The sequence below is a fragment of the Vanellus vanellus genome, assembly GCF_965231255.1.
Source record: "Vanellus vanellus genome assembly, chromosome: Z".
Classification (NCBI taxonomy): domain Eukaryota; kingdom Metazoa; phylum Chordata; class Aves; order Charadriiformes; family Charadriidae; genus Vanellus; species Vanellus vanellus.
In genome coordinates this window covers 74,944,545-74,963,055 of record NC_138908.1, presented here as the reverse complement: position 1 = coordinate 74,963,055, position 18,511 = coordinate 74,944,545, and the positions used below count along the sequence as shown (strand labels likewise).

Genomic DNA, 18,511 nt, shown 5'->3' with positions numbered 1-18,511 from the left:
GTCTGGTATATGTATATAGGAGTTGGCTGAAAGGAAAACATTTTAGTAACTTAAGGGAGGTTGTATGTAGCCAGAAGGATACATTAGTTCAACATAATCAAATGTCAGAGTTTGTAATTTACTATGTAGTCCTAAATGACACTGAAAATTAAATATTATCACTTTAATACAATAAAAGATAGAGAAGTTGAAAAAATATACTTATGTGTCACTTACAGTTAGGGTATTCTCTCCAATTATAAATAACTCAGGGTTATGCGTATCGATTTTTGCCTCTGCAGAGAGTTGTAATGTCTGGAAAGTTAACTGAAAGAGAAGATTAAAAAAAAAAAGCCTATAAAGCTCTCTTACTTGGCAAATCAATTAGACTGTATACATCCTAAAATACTTCTCTTGCTTTGAAATGAGGATTTCAGAACCAGAAAAAGATCACAGTATTAAGAAAATTAAAATGACCTTTTTGTTTGTCCCAAGCTAACATGTCCGTGAAAGTAATAATGTATCACTAATCCAGATTTAATTTTGCTGTTCTTACTAGCAATGAAACTGGAGAACTGGCCTTTTTTTCTTGAACATATAGTTCAAGCAAAACAGAAGAATTTGATTATATATCCATTTTTCTAGTTATTTCAAAGCTGTCACTGCTGCTAGTAGGGAAGAGATGGGGTGAAAAATAACAGTGAGAAAAGGAGAAATAGTTCAGCAACAAAAGACAGATGGGGATAGATCTCTGGCCTTTGAAAGAAATGGAAACTGGATGTTCTTTCCCTTCCCCCCCCCCCCCCTTACCTCTATCCCATGCTCCTGTTTTTCCCCATTTATTTTTTCCTATCGCTTTCTGTTCCTCTCCACTGCTCAAATTCTGACATTGTTCCCTCAGCTTAAACAAAGAAGGCGACAAAAATCTTAAGCCAGTTCCTATATGAAAAGGGACCTTGTGCCAGATCCCACTTCCCCTCAGCGCATGTGTCAAAAGGCAGAGGAGCATCGCAGCGCAGACACTGCCAGCTTACTGCTGCTCTTCTCCCTGCGCAGTGGGCATGGAGAGCCCTGTTTCCTACAGCACCACCCGGAACAGCCTCAGGTTTCGTGGGAGCACAGAAGCACTCGCCAGCCGTACCAAATGCAATGCCTGCTCTCTCATTTTGCCTCCTCAGCCATTTCTCTGTGGCAGAGCCAGGTACGGTGGGCATGACACAGGGAATGCGAGCAACCGTGGGCCTGCAGGAGCTGATGCACACCGAATCGACCTTCCCTGCAGCATGCAGTTATTGCATGCCTGTGCTGTGGCCATCGGCTGAAGTAGTCTGTCCTGCGCTCCTACATGTTTAGAAACCTGCCTGAGCACTATTCAAAGCACTTCGTTAATTCCTAAACACACCTTTCTTCATCTTTCTTTGCTTTGCTTAGCAGGTACCAGCAAGCCTGCTATCCCCTTCTTGGACAATGACAGATTGCCACTAAATAAAAAGGCTGATTGTGTGCATTATTGAGTGATTGCAAGATTATTTGCTGTGAACATTGACAATCAAATAGTAACAAAATGGGAGATGACAGGAAAACTGACATGTGATCTTCCCTTCTCATCGCCCAGTGGTAAACAAATTATTTCCACTCACTTTCTTGTGAGGGTAGCAAGCTTTTGTTCAGGTCTTCACCTTCTCTGTACCTGACAGCAATAACAAGTGGTCTTGATCCAGTTGATTTGAAAAATACAAACTTTAAAAGACTGGCAGATGCTTTCCTTCACACACTTGCATAAGTGTATTACATTATCAACTTGATCTTTTCCTTTTAAGAGCTGAATGCTAAAGCTGACAAAAGCCCTGCTGTTAAATGTCAATACCTGCCATAAGACTCGCCAGAAAAACTAAGGAGACTGCGTCATGTTCCTGACACTGTAGGCAAACCCAGGACTCCAAGACAGTTTGGTTGGTTGCCTAGCTAAGAAGCAAACACGGTTTCATTTCAAAAGTCTGGTAATTCACGATGAGTTATATCCTGGAGGACTCGTGGTGATTTAAAATGGGAAAGTCAAGATATTACTGATGGGTATTTTTAAGCATCCTGTAGGTCTTTAAGCAAGGACTGTTTCCTTGACACTAACTGTAATAAATAAATTTATTTAAAAATAAATTAGAAAAAATTTCCACACCTTCTCTAACAAATCTAACTGGCAGCACTAACAGATTTTTGATATTTTGATGTTACTTAAAATGATCGCTATGTCGGCCGTGATGTTCAAAAGCTAAAAGCGACATTATTTTCCAGGCTATGACGATACTGTATTCTGCTGTCCTATGTTGAGTTTTGTGGAAACTGTAGTTCCCCTTGAATGAATTTAACAGATGCAGAAGATGTTTTTTTCAGCTGTGAATATTGCATTATCACAGCATTTTCTTAGGTTTTGTGCTGGACTGAAGGTTATCAGCTCCTTTATGCAGCCTCACAACATACTTTACTTTTAGATTCAAGTTTTCAATCTGGAAAAACATAAAATGTAAAATAAAGGAAGGTCTTTCTAGATTGGAAGGTCTCTTTACTGAACTTTGAAAAATATCAGGAGTTAGGAAATATTTGAATATTGGATTCTTCATGAAGATGCAGCTGATACTCACAGCAGCAAAGGTCCCATTCCAGATTCGGGTGGACACATTCACAAAGTACTCTCCCTTCAGCATAACATCTTCCAGTTTGCATGCGATGGTACCGCACTTCGCATTCTTACAGTTCTTCCAGGGGAAACAGCAAGGACAAGCAACAGCATGCATTAAAAATAAACTTTAACAAATGTTCTTTTAACATCCAGAATTTTTGCCCTTGCCTTTGCCATTCTCTGCATACAGATTTGGTGCTTGCAGGCTGTGAGAACACGCACCTTTTCTTCTATGTAAGGCAGGTGCAGTATGTGTGAGAACATCCATAGGCTGTGCTCCTGCACTGCGAATGAGGAATGCCACCCCCACCACAGCTGTCCCCACAGGTAGAGCCATGGGCTCATAAGGATCAGCACTGTGCCCGTCCTGTGTCCCTGCAGCCCTGAGTCTTACTCACCAGTTCTTTGGAAGCTCTGAAGTTCTCTTTCGTGAAAGAAGGAGAATAAGGTCTTTTTCCTATTTGCAGTGGATTTATCTGAGCTTGACAAGTAACACCTCTGGCCTAGGAAAGGTGGCAGGAATTAAATTGGATGACATCATACTTGGGAGTCATAATATATATATGTCTGGGATGAGATGGTGGCTGTAAAAGGCTAGATTGTGAATTATATAGACACTGGATACTTTAGGAAACAAAGAGACCTTATGTGGTTTTGGTCAGAATTAAACAGCTTCCCGCTAGATTGACCTGTAGGGTTTGTCTCAATCTAAAAATTCCATTTTTACTAAAAACTTCCCAGGAACTTGGAGAAGGACTTAGCTGAAGAGTTCCAGAGACATATGAAAAGTCAGCCACAGACTGTAAAGATAATCCACGTAAAGATAATCTACGTCTACCAAGTAATAGACTAGTGTACTGCTGACATTGTGGTCCTCCTCCTTCCCTTTATGAGGAAGAGAAAAGGAGAAAGGGCTGATTCTCTGAATCTCAGCCACACACCGAGGGAAATAATTGATGTTTATGGTACTGATTAAACCTCAAAACACAGCAGTTAATGTAATTCACTTCTTCACCTGATCTGTGGTGACTCCAGTTAGGTACATCAGTGGGTTGTCTTTGCTGGTCAATTCTGGAAGATAGATTTTTACAGATGCCATCTTTACTGGAATACTTCCTGTTGTTATCTGCAAAGCAAATAACTCACAATTAATTCAGGTAGCTATACTTGCACATGCATATATTTTTTGGTATAGCAGGAAAATCAGAAATCATGGATGAGTATGGAAGAATTGGACTCCTTTTGCTGCAGTGTTTTTTGTACTAAGACACCTACTAGGGTAGTAATTACACTAAGCCAATAGTAAAACGGAAAGTGTATTGTATAGCTTCAGGTCCCTGTCTCTTTCCTTACAAAGCTCTTATTAACTGCATGAAATATGTTTTGAAAAGCAAATATTCTGCCACAGCCAATAGGCCTGTTACTTAGTCCGTTGGAGTAGCAGATACAGGAATGTAAATGGAACATAATTTAAGTTTCTTCCACGTTGCATATTTGGATCTCAGTTTTTCTGAGTTATGTAATAAATGCTGTGATCTGGATAGTTCTTGCATCTGGTTTGAGCACTTAACCCTTGCCAAACTTCATGTTTCAAAGTCCAAGCCTGCCAAGACTTGTTTTCCTTTATCAAGTTGGCAGAAGACAAATAGCTCTGTGAAAAAACAGTCTAAGTTGACATAAAGTTAAGCATTAACTATCTTCTAAATATGTAAACAGTGCAGGACCAATCCCTTTCCCATTCTACTTGTGCAGTAAGTGCAAACTTAATCCTTAACCTCATAAAGACTATAAGTATTTATCCCCCAGCTATTTGCAATCTTTTTTTCTTAACTGACTGATTCAAAAGTATCAAAATCAGACAGTGAAATCAGGAATGTTTTTTCAACTACATTTTGTGACCAGGCTACCAGAGGAGGTAAGCACGTTTTCAAACAAGAACAGAAGCATTTACTAACCTTAACTGAGAAGTTGAACGTGGGGCCAATATCTTCAAAGTTATTCACAGTGGAAGGAATGTTATGACCAGAGTATACTTCATAGAAGTTGATGTTGGCAAGCCTAGTTAACAACCATAAAACAATACATTTCAATTTGGCAGCTGCTTTGAAAACATATGTTACTGGATGTGCCTTTGTGAAACAGGTCAGAAGTACAGTCAGAGTAAAAATCAGTCACTCATACCGCTGTTTGAATTTTACAAAGTTGGTTAAGAAAATACATGGTGTACTGAAGCCCAGACCTGGAGCGAGCACGTGAAGGTAAGACAGGAGGGCTGTGTGAGATGCAGGCTCAGCCTCCTGCACCACATGGTGTTTCAGTGCCATACTAACAAGGTCCTTTCCTGGGCACAGACTGTGACTTTCAGCCTTGCAGTGGTCTCCCTCCTCAGAAAGGGCCCCTGGTGGTCCCCCTTGGTACATCTATAACAGCCAATACCAACAGACTCCGAGGGAGATCCAGGGCCCCTAACACCACAGGCGGGCTTGTTTCCAAACTGCCTGGGTGTGGAAACACACACAGCACCGTGCTTGTGTGCACGGTACATATTGCGTAGCCCTCAGTCTCCTCTGGGACGCTTTCTTTAGTATTTATGGGTTTCAAAATTCAAAATTTCTAAAGTAACGTGAGTGTGGTTGCAGCCTACCACAGCATGTATTTCCAGGTGTGTCACAGAAGGATGTGGTGCAAGGGCCTGTGGATTCTCGAGGGGCTTAGCCAGCTGGGACCATGCTCAAAGACAATGAAAGCATCCCTGTGTAATGCATCACATCCATCTGCTACCTATGAGCAGCTCCTCTGCGGAACCATCGCAGAACTCTGTTCTTAATCATTAGCTTTCATTAGGAGGCTAATCTGAGCAGTCAAAAAGCAAATGGGAGTCAGTTAACAAGGAGCAGGGGCTATCATGATTCCTACACCAGCTCTTCCTGTAGCACAAGGTGCAAATCCATCCTCTTTACCAGTGCCACTCTCCCCATTTAATCTGGGTAATGTCTGCATGCACAAGCCCAAATTAAGACGTGCAGTCTCATAGAGGCACTTCCTCGTCAGTTGTGCTCCTCCATACCGCATCGATTCTCCATACTTTCTCCCATTAGGCCTCTCCTTGAAGGGCTTCCTCACAAGAACTCCTAGGAAAACCCATGTGATACATTTTCTGCTTCCTTATTGCTCAAATCTCCAGTCCTTCCAGTATCAGCTTCCTTGTCCCTGCAGAAATCACCGGTAAGATTGATTCCCACCTCTTCTCCTAGAAACTCAGATTAGGAGATTTACCCTAGAAAGGCTTCACTTCAGCAGGACATGACTCTCTTCTCAACCCTTATTATTTTAAGAGGTTGCTTCTCTTGCTTCCGGGACATGGAGAAGGCTGAGATATTCAACAACATTTTTGCCTCAGTCTTCACTGGGAAGGGCTCTAACCACACCACCCAAGTTTCAGAAAACAAAAGCAGGAACTGGAAGAATGAGGTATTGCCCACTGTAGGAGAATACTAGGTTCGAGACCAGCCGAGGAACCTGAAGATGCCCAAGTCTATGGGACTTGAGGAGATTCATTCACGGATCCTAAGGGCATTGGCGGATGAAGTTGCCAAGCCACTATCCATCATATTTGAGAAATCATGGCAGTCTGGTGAAGTTTCCACTGACTGGAAAAGGGGAAAGATAAGCCCCATTTTTAAAAAGGGTAAAAAAGAAGACACGGGGAACTACAGGCCGGTGAGTCTCACCTCTGTGCCTGGCAAGGTCATGGAGCAGGTCCTCCTGGAAACTCTGCTAAGGCACATGGAAAATAAAGAGGTGGTTGGTAGCAGCCAACATGGCTTCACTAAGGGCAAATCGTGCGTGACAAATTTGATGGCTTTCTACAACAGTGTTACAGCATTGGTGGATAAGGGGAGAGCAACAGACATCATCTACCTGGACTTGTGCAAAGCATTTGACGTCCCACACAACGGACTTGTCTCTAAATTGGAGAGACATGGATTTGACTGATGTACTGCTCGGTGGATAAGGAACTGGCTGGACAGTTGCACTGAAAGGGTTGCAGTCAACAGCTCCATGTGCAAGTGGTGACAAGCATGTCCAAGTGGGACAAGTTGTGTTCTTCAGGGGTCGGTACTGGGACCAGTACCATTTGGTGACTTGGACAGTGGGATTGACTGCACCCTCAGATCAACAAGCTGGAGGGAAGGGATGCCATTCAGAGGGACCTGGACAGGCCTGAGAGGTGAGCCTGTGGAAACCTCATGAAGGTCAACAAGGCCAGGTGCAAGGTCCTGCGCGTGGGCCGGGGCAATCCTAAGCACAAATACCGGCTGGGCAAAGAATGGATTGAGAGCAGCTCTGAGGACAAGGACTTGGGGGTGTTGGTTGATGAGAACCTCAACATGAGCTGGCAATGTGTGCTCACAGCCCAGAAGGCCAACCGTATCCTGGGCTGCATCAAAACAAGTGTGGCCAGTGGGTCAAGAGAGATGATTCTGCCCCTCTACTCTGCTCTCTTGAGACCCCACCTGGAGTATTGCATCCAGCTCTAGAGCCCCCAACTTAAGAAGGACATGGACCTGTTGGAGCGGGTCCAGAGGAGCGCCATGAAGATGATCAGAGGGTTGGAGCACCGCTCCTATGAAGACAGGCTGAGAGAGTTGGTGTTATTCAGCCTGGAGAAGAGAAGACTCCAGGAAGACCTTATAGCAGCTTTCCAGTATCTGAAGGGCACCTACAAGAAAGCTGGAGAGGGACTTTTGACAAGGGCATGTAGGGATCAGACAAGGGGTAATGGCTTCAAACTGGAAGAGGGTAGATTTAGAATAGGTATTAGGAAGAAATTTTTCACTGGTGAGGCAATGGAACAGGTTTCCCAGGGAAGTTGTGGAGGCCCCATCCCTGGAAGTGTTCAAGGGCAGGTTGGATGGGGCTTGGAGCAAGCTGGTCTGGTGGGAGGTGTCCCTGCCCATGGCAGGGGGGTTGGAACTTGGTGATCTTTAAGGTCCCTTCCAACCTAAACCATTCTATGATTCTGTTACCTGCCTGAATAAAGAACTATCTCCAGATACATATTTCTGAAGTGGAAGAATGTAAATCTGCCATGTGCCACCTCATGTTTTAGTTCAAATTATTATGTAATACTGATAACAAGTATTTATATTTTTGGTCCAGGTTCAGCAGATGTATCCATAATTGGTCGTCCCCGTGTCCGTCCCTGTCCCCGTCCGTGTCCTGTCCCCCGTCCCCCCCTGTCCCCCTCCTCGGCTGAGTTTGACCCGGAGCATTTTTTCCTGTTTGTTGTTGTTCTTTTGTTCAGTTTTGATTACTTTACCTCCAGATTTGATCCAATGTCACTACATTTCAGCCCAGAGGCACAACCTTATTACATAGCATATACTAATTATATTACCAAAACCACAAGCACTGTTTGGTTTTTATACCACTCCCATTCATGTGAGCATCTGTAACAATTGCACAGAGGTAAACATGGATCCATTATGTCTTACTACACATTCCGTAATTTTTTACATGCAAGATTATTGGAAGAACATAAAATTCTGCTACTGTTCATGAAGTGAGAATTTCTTATGTCTTCCAAAATGAAAACAAAGTTTCACTATCTTTTCAGTGGCCTTTCAAGACTGTTACTATATTCAAATGCCTTGGGAAAATGACAGTGACTCTACATTACTCAGCATACCTTGTGAAGTGAATTTCTGCATCATATCGCAAAGGTATTGATAAGCTGACCTGGTTGTCCAATTCTTGCTCTTCCTTACTTTCGCTGTTCATCAGAACACATTTAAGTCAGGTATTATTATTTTATGCAAATACAAATAATATTTATGCAGTACTAATTTGCTTTCATACAATTATATACTTTACCTCAGTGCACGAAAACTTAGAACTGCCACATTCTGAAGATTTTTCAGGTTAAAATCAAAGCTAATATCAAAAGATATCTATGGAAGAGACAAAGAACACACAGTAAATGAGCTGATGTTACAACACCCAAAGGACTTCCAATAGCAACTCAATTATCTGTATGTACAACTATCTAGAATTGCCCTCTATATATGAATTCTCCACCAATTTCTGTGTAATATTTCAATAGTTTCTTATACTCCAGAATTGCTTTATTCTCACATTCCCCCATAAAATGGCATTGTTAAATAATGAGCTATTTGCATTTTTAAATTGTCTATAACTAGCTACAAACTGCAACAAAAAGTGTTTGAGATTCACTCTTCTATTTGTTCCAGCAGGTCCACTTTGACCCATGCCATTAAAAATTGTGAACAAACTCAACTTTTTATATGTAACTAGTTGTTTATTTTACTCCCCCCACCACAGAACGTCATGTTTCTATTCTTTCTAGCAAGTTTCTTATTGCGCCAGTAGATTGCGTTAGAGGCTGGAAGCCTATTTCTCTTCTGCCCTTAAGGAATAAGAGATTAAGTTCCACAAAACTATGGATATCCTGAGATTTATTGCATATATGAGAAAAAGGATATATCATCTATCCTCGGGCTGTGTGCACCCCCCCCCTCCTCTCAAAGCAATGCTGCTTTCTAGGAGAGATTGAATTCACAGAGTAGGATAGGGAGCTACCCCAGGTTCACACAGCAGGAGGGATTTGGTGGGAATTGTGCTCAGTTCCCAGGAGGCTACACATGATGCTCTGCGTCTGTCTCCAGCCCTCAGCATCCAAGAGCTAGAAAGCTACAGTAGCTTTTGAAAGCCATGAGTAGGGTGCAAATGTGCTTCGAGAGCTTTTTTTCCTTTAATCTGGCAGGGGATCACAAAAGTTTAGCCCTTAGGTTTGCTTCTTTTAATGCCTCTGAAACCCAAAGCGAAGTTAACTATTGCCAAATCAACCTTCACCAGCAGTAAATGCAGATTTAGGGGAAAACAACAACAAAAAAGCTTTTGACTATCATTCAAGGTTATTTAAACACGCTAACCATACCTGTTGTTCTGTTCTGAAAACAGGATAGCTTATTTGGCAAATGACTGCACTTTGTGCTGTTCCTGTCTGACACGAGACTTCAGTCCCATCGCTCTGCAAAGGAAACAGACAGAAAAGTCATCCTAATATCAGGTTTTGATAAAGCAAGAGACGAATCTGTATCTTCAACAGGACATGTATTACACTAAGGAGTAGTACAGATAGGTGTTACGGCAGTAATTCCTAGAGATGCAGCATATGGATGGGGAATAGGCATGGCTAGGACAGAGGCAGGAGAAAGGCGGGACAAGGACCAGTCCTGTGTGATTTCTTGTGAGCTGTAATGATCTTGTTAGAATTTTGTGCTAGGCTTGGAAGAAGGAATACAGGCTAGAGAGTGCAGGTCACCTCCAGCATTAACTCCTATAGTGCTTTTTTACAGCATTTTTACAGAACTTTTGCAGCCATATTTACACGACCTGAGAGCTAGTTAAGTACTCTCACTATAGAAGTTAGTGTACAGATGGGAACTCTACCATACTTTTTGTAGGAAAATCTACAAGACAAAAGAGTTTATTTACTACTTTGCAAAATATTTAGCATGTCATCATCCTACATCAAAGACAAACTCATAGACCATAGCCAGTTATCATCACTTTGAAAAGAATTCATTAAAATGCACTGTCTTTTGTTAAAAGCACCCATACTGGACATTTAACATTTATGAATTATGCTACCAAAGCAAACCCCCAAAACAACATCCATACATTCTCATCTTAAGCTTTTCTTCCTGCTTCAAGCAGGCACATTTTTGGTGAAAAGCTTCACTTGCAGGCTGAAATGCTTCTAAGCAAATGGGCTTTTAAAGTAAAAGAAAATCCTAGCTCCAGTGTGGTCTTTTGACATGAGTGGAATGAGCAATTTTGCCACACAACAGGATGGGGAGGTAGAGGGGCACCCTCAGCGTTGTGTGGAGTATTTCTGCCAGTTCATTGTTCAGGAAAATGCTGCTTTTGGGCAGTGATGAATGCTCCTATCCCTCCTCTCCCTTCAAGTAATAGGGATTGCTCTGGATTTCACCCCTAGGATTATCACGCACCTCTCCAGTAGCAGCCTGACCATGTAAGCCGAGCACTGAAGTCTGGATTTCATCCTTCATGAATTGTTTGGGAGCAACAGTGGAGATTATAGATTTACTGCATTCCCCAAAATAGTATGTATAATTCCTTTCTTTTCCCTTTCCTAAGACAAAATTCATTAGAAGAAGAGCTGCTGGTATAGCAATCATTTCAATCTGATTAACTGTCTAGCTGGAACACGTGGCCTTGGCAGGAACACTATGTCTACATCCAAAGTCTGTGCTTTAAGGCGGCATCATCAATGCTGCATGCTTGATTTATCAAATACGAATTCCCTGTGTCACAGCAACTTCATCCAGGCGTGTTGTTGGGAGTCAAGCAGAAGATGTGGGTGCCAAGGCCTAAAGTGAGGAAAAGATGACTGAAATACTGAGGTGAGGTCAAACTCAACAGTTTGCCAAATTTATGCTGAGTTGGCAGTGTCTCTCCTTGACCTAAATAAACTGATATGCCGAAGGGAGTAATTCTGGTATCCAAGAAAATAAATTGGGAGAGAGGTTTGCACACACATTTTTTCCTGGGATAGGCACTACTAGAAAGAAAAAAAAATAATAATTTCTCTGAGAAGCTTGAAAATCAGTGGCAATAACAGAAACAGTCAGGTTGGGTATCACATACCGGTAAAGACGATGAAGCAAAAAACAAGTTGTCAGAAAATGTAGCCTGGATTCTGGTGTTATATGCATTTTCCTTTTTATTTCTCAATTTCACATTGAATGTTAGTCTTCTGTTTTTGCTGCTGACAACAAACTGCTGTTTGCTGTTGGAAAATAAAGTCCATTGTTGTAAACAGAGGTACTAGAACAGCTGTGCATCATGAAAATGTGTTTGCTGTAGTCAACAACAAATAACAAGCACAGCAAGACATTTCCTATGTTCTACGCACTTAAACACTCTAGATTCTAAACGCTTTGACATAAGAAATTCTGTGACTGTGTTTCTTAAAACCAATGGAATTAGTATCTTCTTAAAGTTCAGGACCTTGATTATGTATGGTCAAAGGCACTTTGCTGAATTTTCAAGGCCTCTACCCTGGTGGGAAGGTGGGCAGAGAGTGGGCAGCAGACCTGGATGGCAGCTTCAGGAAAAGGTAGCCCCGTCTCTCTGCGTACTCTACATGTGTGTGTATATCTGCACATGGACTTGGAATATATGCCACCTGAATGGCTGACCTCAGCTCCCCAGTGGCACAACCTGCTGCAGGATCCTCACTGCCCCCCACAGGAGGGACCAAGACAGCTGCTGCAGCCGTGGCTGCTCTCGCAGTGTGCTCCCTTCCCCGACAGCCAGACATGATTCTTCTGAATGCCCACTGTGTCTTCAGTCCCTAAGGTACCAAAACTTGGGTTTGTCTAAGCTGACAAGAGTCCTACTTCTATATCTGTGTTCCTATCATAACTTTTTTTCCTTGATTAGCTATTTAGACAGAAATGCTACTGTTTTTTTATCCCTGCTATTTCTAAGTAGATGTTGAACTAGAAAGCCATTCTCATCTAGAAATTCATCCAAAGCCTTCAGACAAGCCAACTGGTGAAAACTTAACATGTGACCCCAACAATTCCACTGATTCAGCTCTTACCCATCATCTGCCTTCCGCTGAACATTCAGAACAAGATCACAGATACAAAGTTCATCTTCACCACAGTCTTTAATAAAAGGAATCTACAAAAAACAAAAACATTTCCTGAAAGACAGTGCTTGAACTTTAAAATTATCTACCGACAGTAGAGTACAGATACCTTTGAGATGAAGCACATTCTTGTTTTGCACATAAGAAAATCCCTCTGAAGGGCATTAAAAACTCTGACACATGAGCAAGTTAACACTGAGTAACATGCTACTACATGTCAACTGGTCTGTAAGAATGGGGCAGGCAAGTTACTGTTAACCCACAACAAATGTGATGTAATGAAAGGCGTTCCATCTCTCTTTTGTGTACTTTTTTATTGTAGGCTAAACTAACCTAAAGTAGTTCATCTTTGCCATCAACTAGAAGTTCACATCAACAGTGACATGGCTCAACCAACGTGCTTGTTATGCCATGGTGGCTGCTGGTGTGTGTGTGAGTGTAAGCAAGCCCATGCGATACAGACAAAGGTATAAAAGGAACCAGGAGACATGCCCCCCAGATGCCTCCTTTCAGCCCAGTGACTTAACTAGATGACCAGTTTTCACTTGCATGTACCTCTTTGGTCTTTGTGGGAGCCAGACACTATGGACGTGTGTGCAGCCATGCATTTTTTGAGAGTAGGACTGCATACTTACACTATAGGCCACAGATGCAGGAGAATATATATCAAGGACAGGGCTGGAGCCAGGATTTGCAAGGCCGATGTCAATACGCAGACTAAGGGAATTCACTGCATCAGAAGGTTCCTGTAAAACACATGGTTCAGATGACAGCTGTCAGCACAGTAAATGGTAAAAATAAGTAATACTATTGTAAATTGAGAATACATACTAAAATCATACTTGCTCTAAGCAAGAAAAAGTAACCGTGCAAAGCTTCATTTCTTGACCGAAATAACTTTGTGAGATTGCCTAGTGTGGGCTCCTGCTAAACTGCTTTTAGTGGCATATCCATGATAAAACTCATTATCCTAGGATTCGTGGAGACTGTATTGACCACAGTCACTTCCAGGGCTAACGTGCAGATTCTCTGCAGCTGCAGAAGCTGGTCCTCAAAAGCCACCACCAGGTGACTCGCATTCTCACCTGGCTGCAGAAGTTCAATTCCTATTCCACTCCGCCATACCATCACAGACAGCAGCTGTGCCTGAGCGACACTAAACGCAATATACCTCACGTGTCCTCGTAGTACTGGATGAACACTCTTCTAGCCCTATGGCTCATGGCTTCACAATGGCACTAAATGTGATCAACAGGTCAAAGATATTTGCATTGCAAAGCACAGCAGGAATCAAAGTCCTCTACCTGACCTAGCGTCATGCTGGGGGCTTAAGGAAACTTGTCAGGGCTGTGTTCAGTCTTTGATTCTAGAGAAAGACGGAGACTTCCTTATTTTTATTTTATTCCTAGGTGTATTACCTAGGGCTAGCAGGTACCAGAAGTCTGCCTGAAATGCCGTTTGTTTGAGAGAAGACATTTGCATGTATGTCATTTCTTACAAAAGAATCTACTCAGAGGGAAATTAAGATCTATTGAAATTATGGACTATCGGCTCTGTGTTACATCAGAGCTGAAGTACATAATTAAGAACTGCCTGTTCTAAAAAGCTGTGCTGAATTTGACAGTTACTAGTTTCTTTGAAATCAGAATCTTACTAATTATTTTTCAGTTGTTGGTGATTCGAGAAACGTAAATCATTGAGTAAACCATGCATAAAATTCATCAACATTTTCCTCTGATCATTTTCGTTACGTAAGACTGCTTGCAATTACACTTACCTGAACACTGAAGACGTCATCAACACAGTTCTCCTCATGACGTACCACAAGATCCCTCTGCATGTACCTTTCATTATTTTCTTTGAACAATCCTCTCGAAGTCACTCTCGAGGACTGGAGATCTGCATCCAATGTTGCATTGTACTTTATAGCTAAAGAAGAATAACAGAACATTTTTTGCTGAGTATGACAGCCCATGATCTCATTACTATGCTCAACATTACCGAGTGACCAGGCATTGCAAACCACACGAAATATTTTACTTTTTTCGTAGCTTGCTAAACACAGAGCAGTCTCAAATTGATAAAATTTTCTCTTGTGTTTTCCAAAGCAGTCAAACAGGTTTAAATCCTGACGTAAGTTCTCATCCGCAGACAGCACATTAAGTGGCAATCAATCCGGTCTCCACTGCAGATGTTTGAGCCTGCAGCTCAGGCAAGAAGCCAGTCAGCAGGGCCAGGATTATGCTAGATAAAGGTGCCTTGCAACCATATCCCTGAACTCTGAGGAGTCTATCAAGAATCTACATCTTCTCTTCAATCACATAATAATTTCTGTCTTCTTCTCTTCATATTATGACTAAAACACTGTGGAAGTTTACCGTTATTTCATACTCACAATCATGAGTTCTTAAAGGCACTACACATAGCACTGAAGCAGTCCAACTGGTGTTATCCATGACGTGTACTTTTAACTAAATAGCTTCACAAGAGGCCAGTGCTGGTCTCAGAAATATTTGGTGCTGTTCTGTCCTCTGAAAAGAAGAGCTTCTCACCACTGACATCCACATTAAGCCTATGGATTTTTTTTTTTATTTTTTTTTTTTTTCTTCCTGAAGAGAGAAGAAAAGTCTGCAGCCTGCTGTTGGAACCAGTAGGTTGAAAATGATCAGCTTCTCACTAATGACATTTTCTGGGGTTTGCTGAACAGCAAGGATTCAGCTCTCCTTTACACAGTTAATTCCTCACTTTTCAAAGCTTATGGAGCCAGTGATGAAAGTAGATTTTAAAAACACTTTCTCAAGCACTTAAGTTTTATACTGACTTTGCCTTTCTTGACATTCAATCTAATATATCCTTAGAATTTCCACTACTCATTTGAATAATGGACTTTTGAAGGAATTAATATAAGACAAGTTATTGAAATACTCTTACCCACTTGATTATTTCTCTTAACAGGTCTAAATGTAGCCTGAAAACATATTTTGACAGTTATTTCTGTGTTCTTGTTCAGCAGACTGATTTTCTCAGGTTTAAATGAGGCAATTACGGAGACATTTGCAATGCTTCGTGACCTGCAAAATATTTTTAAAAGGTTACATGTGGTTTTCAAGAGCACTGGGTAATGTAGAAGCTCTTGTCTATTACTACCTATAAATGTAACATTGATTTTCTTGGTTCCCAATATAATAATTTTTTAATGGCACTGGTAAAAGTATTTTTCTTTGCATATAAGTGAATTTGTTGATACAGTAGCTTTCAGTAATGACAATAAATAATTTATTGTGTCAAATCAATGGGTAATCAAAGTCTTTATCCCAATGCTCTAATCCTTCCCTTAGGATAACAGAGAACAAAGCCCTTGCCCTGTTTTCCCAATAAGTAATATTCTTCTGCTCCTTTAGGGAAGTTACTAAGCTTCTCTGAGAAGGCGAAAAAGGGTAATTCTTCATTTTAATTAATACTCCTATTTTTCAAAAGAACAACGTTCATGTAATTACTCAAAATTTTGAAGAAGAGTTTCAAAGGAACCCTGCATGTAAAAACAAACACTTTAATCAAAAGTGAAACACATTAATCAGACCAAATGCCAGAGTGAAAGAAAAATGAGCATCTTCATTAATCAAATCTAAATAAATGGTGGTACTCCAAGGAGCATCACTTTCTTTAATGCAATTCCCACCAGCACCAGCAGCAGTTCTATTGTGGGTCAAAGGTCCAAACTAACCATTCATTTTTAATAATATTGTTTCATTATGAAATAAGTAGCAATTCAATGATGTTTTTCTTCTTACAATGGGGAGCCTCAGGCGGGAAGACAGGCGACAGATAGGAAAACAAGCTGCATTTTAATTTAGCTCCTCAAGGAAGTAGTGGAAAATACACAGTACTTAGGGAGGCAGAAGATTTGGCTTCTGTGAAGCCTTTCTTCTTTATTTTGTGGAAGTACTCAGATTGCTCTGGCAAAAACCACATGCCAGAAAAGATAGGTTTTTTGCCAGAAATAGGAGCCAACTCTCTTTCACTGCTGTCTGTCCTTACCCTGCCGAACAACTCTCTCCCCCAGATCAGCCTACTAGCCCGTAAAGGTCACACAGGCTGTGTGGGAAGTGGTTTCACCTGCATCAAGCTCAGCTATCAAAACTATACTGCAGCTACTGAAATACAACCTGCTGTTACAAACACTCTCAAGCAAGCCCCACTCCCTGCTGCTGCCCCTTCCCTCTGGACCACGTGTCTGCACAGGAACAGCAGCCAGGAGTGTTTCCTCGCCCTCCCCATCCCTGCCCACGTCCTTCCTGACAGCCCCTGCCACTTGGCTTCCCCCCACGCGCCCTGGCTCTGCCCCCACCACTGCCTTGACTTTCAATGGTTTGACGATACATGCTTAAAACAGGTTTAGTCTAATGCTGTTTTTCAGCTAGCTACAAGAGCAGCGGTGAGGCAGTAAGTGTGTTACCTCTAAACACATGGAATGAAAGAGCTTTTTGGTTTGTTTGTATTGCTGTTCAATTAGCTAAATGCTCAACTTGCATCTGAATCATTAAGTGCTTCCTTTCTAAAAGAGTTTACCAACCATAGCAGAACCACATTTCCATCAGCACCAACTGATACGTCAGTAATGTCATCGTCATCTAAGTCTCTATGGCCATCTACTGATCTTCCAAAGAATTGGAGCCGTTGTCCAAAAGCAGAATCCGATCCTAAAATTTTCTGGGAAAGACAGTTTGGTTACTGAGCTTGCCACAAGCATGCTTAAGTCTGTAGATAGCAGCATAGGCAATCGATTTTCACTGATATTCCCTGTATATGCAGTGTATTGTTTAAACAAAATGCTTTTGCGGATGTTTTCTCAGATGCTTTTAAGCACTTTTTCCTCCCCTGTTGGAGCAGACAATGGACTAGATTTTTCTGTCTTGGGAGTAGATCAACTAACTGACTACTGTATGCCAGCTAGTACTTACTGGAAACTTTTTCCATCTCACATTGAGCAACTCAAAGCATAGGAAGCTTAACTGGACTTCTAACAAATACTTTCTGCAACCAGAAAGTCTGCACGGAAAGTGACATTAAAATTACCATTATGTTAGCATATAAGATATGCAAAGACCCTTGAAAGTCTTTTCCTGTAATACTACATATTTAGAATTTACACAGCTGGGATTTATCTAATCGCCATTGCTGTACATCAAGCCTAAAACCTTGAATAATGGGTGTCAAAAAAAATGTATAGGAAATTAGCTGACTTCATACACAGCCACCAAAAATTCTAAGGGACTTGCATCTTCCTAGTCCTCTTCCATTATATGCTTCAGTTATAAGCACCACAACATCAACCAGGGCGAGCTGACAGCTCAAGTAAGGAGAGCCACAAAACCTGAACTAAGCCGTGAGAATAACAGTAATCCTTTAAGAGGATGAAACAGTAGCCAATTAAAAGATAGAAAATCCTTCTGTTTTCCTCTAGGAGATCCAAAGGCACTGAGTACAGCACTATGCAACAAAGTTAATTACCTGAGAATATTTGGTACGTATAGTCTTTTGAAATCCATTGTAAATGTAAATTGCTCCAGAGTTTTGGTTTTCCAGTGGTGCGCCTATGACAACATCATTAAAGCCATCCAAATCAATGTCTGCAAGCACTGTAATCGCTGATCCAAAGCGAGTGTTTTCTGACCCCTGTGGACCTTCCAAGAGTTGTTGTTGATCCAAAATTCCCTTTATAAAAGGAAAAGAAGAAAAAGCAAAAACACAGCTATCATTGCACCAGATTAGACATAGGAGCAGTATCTATGTGCATTGTTTTTTGGTTTTGTTTTCCAGTACATTCCGCTTGGACTGCTCAACCCTGATTCCTTCCCCATTGTATTGCCCATTCAGTTTGCATTATGTCTCAGAGTCTTGGCAAGCATTACACAGCAAAATTAAAGCATGCTATGCAAAGCACTAACAGCAAATATAACCATATGTATGAAGTTTAAATGCTCTCACTGTCCTCATCTGACTGTTCTGAAAGTTTCACAATACATTGAAAAATACAGTTTCCAGTTTTGGATTACCAATTTTTATGCAGAGGGAATGGAAATTATGTAACTGGACATAATTCTTTGAAACAGAAATGGAATTTCCTAACTAAACTAATGCAAAAA

General features: G+C 41.3%; 1 protein-coding gene across 1 annotated transcript in view; it reads right to left on the bottom strand.

The window, feature by feature from the left end:
- The window catches only part of ITGA2 (integrin subunit alpha 2), a gene marked incomplete at both ends in the record, with an annotated part of 47,979 nt that overhangs the window by 4,232 nt on the left and 25,236 nt on the right, over positions 1 to 18,511 (bottom strand). Inside the window, 15 exons of the mRNA XM_082497013.1 lie at positions 217 to 306; positions 2,619 to 2,732; positions 3,055 to 3,159; positions 3,672 to 3,782; positions 4,612 to 4,714; positions 8,349 to 8,432; positions 8,534 to 8,610; positions 9,618 to 9,710; positions 11,354 to 11,495; positions 12,315 to 12,397; positions 13,001 to 13,111; positions 14,143 to 14,294; positions 15,297 to 15,436; positions 16,939 to 17,075; positions 17,877 to 18,080. Coding sequence (XP_082353139.1) covers positions 217 to 306; positions 2,619 to 2,732; positions 3,055 to 3,159; positions 3,672 to 3,782; positions 4,612 to 4,714; positions 8,349 to 8,432; positions 8,534 to 8,610; positions 9,618 to 9,710; positions 11,354 to 11,495; positions 12,315 to 12,397; positions 13,001 to 13,111; positions 14,143 to 14,294; positions 15,297 to 15,436; positions 16,939 to 17,075; positions 17,877 to 18,080 — 1,746 coding nt within the window. The remainder of the gene's footprint in view (positions 1 to 216; positions 307 to 2,618; positions 2,733 to 3,054; positions 3,160 to 3,671; positions 3,783 to 4,611; positions 4,715 to 8,348; positions 8,433 to 8,533; positions 8,611 to 9,617; positions 9,711 to 11,353; positions 11,496 to 12,314; positions 12,398 to 13,000; positions 13,112 to 14,142; positions 14,295 to 15,296; positions 15,437 to 16,938; positions 17,076 to 17,876; positions 18,081 to 18,511) is intronic.